The sequence below is a fragment of the Monoraphidium neglectum genome, assembly GCF_000611645.1.
Source record: "Monoraphidium neglectum strain SAG 48.87 unplaced genomic scaffold scaffold04296, whole genome shotgun sequence".
NCBI lineage: Eukaryota > Viridiplantae > Chlorophyta > Chlorophyceae > Sphaeropleales > Selenastraceae > Monoraphidium > Monoraphidium neglectum.
Window position 1 is genome coordinate 1655 of NW_014009333.1, and position 3073 is coordinate 4727.

General features: G+C 65.5%; 2 protein-coding genes across 2 annotated transcripts; one reads left to right on the forward strand and one right to left on the reverse strand.

Annotated features, from left to right (window-relative positions):
• Positions 1–215: 215 nt before the first annotated feature.
• MNEG_14159 (hypothetical protein) lies at positions 216–832 on the reverse strand (the record flags this gene model as incomplete). The annotated part of the gene is made up of 1 exon (XM_014037368.1): positions 216–832. A coding segment is annotated over one exon (617 nt), but the record flags the coding sequence as incomplete, so codon positions are not given.
• Positions 833–1571: 739 nt separating this feature from the next.
• MNEG_14160 (DEAD/DEAH-box helicase) lies at positions 1572–3029 on the forward strand (the record flags this gene model as incomplete). The annotated part of the gene is made up of 4 exons (XM_014037369.1): positions 1572–1744; positions 1985–2330; positions 2714–2871; positions 3002–3029. 4 exons carry the CDS (start codon positions 1572–1574, stop codon positions 3027–3029), a joined length of 705 nt encoding a protein of 234 aa, XP_013892823.1.
• Positions 3030–3073: the final 44 nt, after the last annotated feature.

Genomic DNA, 3073 nt, shown 5'->3' on the forward strand with positions numbered 1-3073 from the left:
AGGCCAGACGCGTTGCCATTGGGCTGAGATGGGTTGACACGACGCAGGGCCTGGGGTTGTTGCAGCAGGGCACCGTGTGACCGTTAAGATTGCAGATGCTTGGACTTGCAGCTGCAGAGCTCTGCTTGCGTTGCTCAAACCCACTCGCAAATATGCTGCCGTAATAGTAACCACACAGACATGCGCTGCATCGTGGCCGCACCCCGCATGCTCACCCAGAGAACAGGCAGCAGCTGGGTGCAGCAGGTGCTGCGGGGCCAGCCCCCCCGGCGTCGTCACCGAAGACCCAGGGGGGTGCCACCCGCGCAAGGGGCGCCAGGCACGCCGCCACACGGGCCGACACATGGGGGGCAAGCCGCATCTGCGGCGGACCCAGCAGCATGGCCGCTGCCGCAGCTGCGGGGCTCCGTTCAAACGCTGCCAGGATCCGCTCAAACGAGTCGCGCAGCACGGCATCGAGGGGCTCCAGAGGCGAGGGCTGCTGTCCGGCAAGCAGGGCGCCGCCTGACAGCAGGAAATGCACCCCTTCCACCAGCCACAAAGCCGCCGCATGCGCCACGGATTCGCTGACATTGCCACGGCTACTGCTGCTGCTGCTGCTGCTGCTGCTGCTGCCGTCTCCCCACAGCTCCGGGAGTGCCACCACCACCAGCGCGCGCTGCGCGCACGGGCCCGCGTGCTCAAAGAACGCCAGGTGCAGCGGCGGCGCCCCAGGGCGCCGCGGGCGCAGGCGCGCGCTGCGCAGGGTGAGGCCACAGCAGGCGGCGCCGGCGCCCGAGAGGGCGACTGCCAGGTTCTTCAAACGCTCCAGGTCGCCCGGAGCTGCGGCCATGCTGCTGCTTCCGCCACACGCACCACTACGACTTCGTGCATGGCTGCCGCTCGATCCGCCGCCACTGCTGCGCTGCCCGTGATGGCTGTACGCATGCAGCAGCTGCACAATGAACATGGAATGGGGCAGCGCGACAACCAGCGCGTGTTTGACCGCCGCTTTGCAGGTGTCAGGGAATGTCACGCACTTGCTTTTGATGTATTTATTGCATGCGAGCGGGGCTGGCAAGCGGGCGAGCTGTGTAGGGGCTGGAGGGCAGATGCAGCAATGCGCGCAAGTGTAGCGCGCCGCTGCTTGCAAGGATGCCCGTCAGCGACGCAAGCTCACCCGCGGCGCGGCATCGCTGCCAATGTTGCCTTTAGCCTGCAGTTCAATAAGGAGGAGGCCCACAAAAGCATCATCAGCGCTCTGCATGCTTCTAGGTGTCCATCGATGCAGTCCAAGCTGCGCAGCTCACATATACGAAGCGGTCATGATGCAAAATTGCACCTCTGTAATTGTGTGTAATGAAGTATGAACGTATTTTGAGTACGTCTCCAGCCACCAGATAGATCACATGCACTTGCTTCGCGCCCGCTGCGGCGGCCCTGGCTGCAGTAGGAGACCATGTGCGCAATCTAAATTGACAGAGGTTGCTGGTCTTGGCCGTGGGCGGCCCATAGGCCCTCGCCCCGCCAATGCGGTGCCCGAGGATCTCACGGCGAGGCAGGATGGCCCGCTTCAAGACGCCAGCTTCTCAATGACATTCGTGGACGAGCCGCAGACCGGTCCCAGTGGCACGTGGGACGCGACGGCGTCAGAGGACGGCGACTTGCTGCTGTCACTGTCTGATGCTGGGGGGCCGCTCACCAGCGGCGAGCCCACAGAGGAGGAGGACAACCCCTACACCGAGGAGGACGCCTCTGCCCACGGGTGGGTCCTTTTCTGAGCCTTTGCGCAGGCGTCTACTTGCGTGTGATTGCAATGGCATCACAAAGAGTCGGGTGGCGGTGGGGGCGGGGCAGCGCTGTTCGCTTGTTGATGCGCAAAGGACCCGCACGCAAGGGAAGGATACGGCGTGCACGCCAGCAGCACACAGCCCAGGCCTGCAACATGTGTCAGCACATGCCCTCGCCGACTGCTGGCGGCGGCCCCCGCCTCGCCCCCGCGCAGCCGCCCGCCCGAGGCGCCGCCATCCGAGGCCGGCAGCGCGCTGCTGGAGGAGCTGCTGGCGGACGCGGCCGCCGGCGCCCCCGTGACGCTGGAGCGGCTGGAGGGCATCTTCCCCTTCCCCCTCGACAGCTTCCAGCGCAAGTCAGTCGCGGCCCTGCTGGAGGGCAAGAGCGTCGTCGTCTGCGCCCCCACGGGCGCCGGCAAGACGGCGATCGCGGAGGCGGCGGCGGCGGCGGTGCTGGCGCGGGGTCAGCGCGTGATCTACACGACGCCCCTCAAGGCGCTGAGTAATCAGAAGCTGCAGGAGGCGCGCGCGCGGTTCGGGACGGGGCGCTGCGGCCTGCAGGTGAGGGCGGGCCCTGGGAGGCAGGGACTGCGGCGTGCAGCTGTGGGGCGCATGCACATGCAGCTGTGGCGTCTGCGCGTTGTTTGATTGTGCGGCTGGCGTGGAGTGCGTGCTGCTGTTGTCGTGTGGGCAGGGCGGGCTGGACGATGAGTAAAGATAGGGCAAAATCCGAACCTCCAGCGTGTCGTGAAACCATCTCAAGGGAACTTGACCTCTGACAGCCCCCGCCACTTGGATATTGTTGTAGTCTTTTTGTTGATGCTCAAACAGCGTGATCATAGCTCAGCTATTATGGTTGGCTTCTGCTGGCACAAACCCCCGCCCTCTCCAACACACATATGCGCCTTTGCACTCACGCACCGCCACCCATCCCCCCGCGCCAGACGGGCGACCTGTCCCTGAACCCTGACGGCTCCATCGTGGTCATGACCACAGAGATCCTGCGCAACATCATGTACAGGACGGCAGAGACGGCCGGACGTGAGCGGCGGCAGGACAAGGGGGCTGGGCGCAGTGGGCAACGGCCGGGGGGCATCTGGTGGTATGCATGTGCAGATGGATGGCCCAGCTATCACCTGTGGCACACAAGCCAAGTTTGGAAGGCTGCGGCCTGGTGGACGCTTGCCCCGCGTCTCACCTGCCGTCCACGCTCCCATTGGCCCCGTGTGCAGCCTCCAGTGGTGGCGCCACGCGTGCTGAGCGGCTGGGTGATGTGGGGCTCATCGTGCTGGACGAGGTGGGGT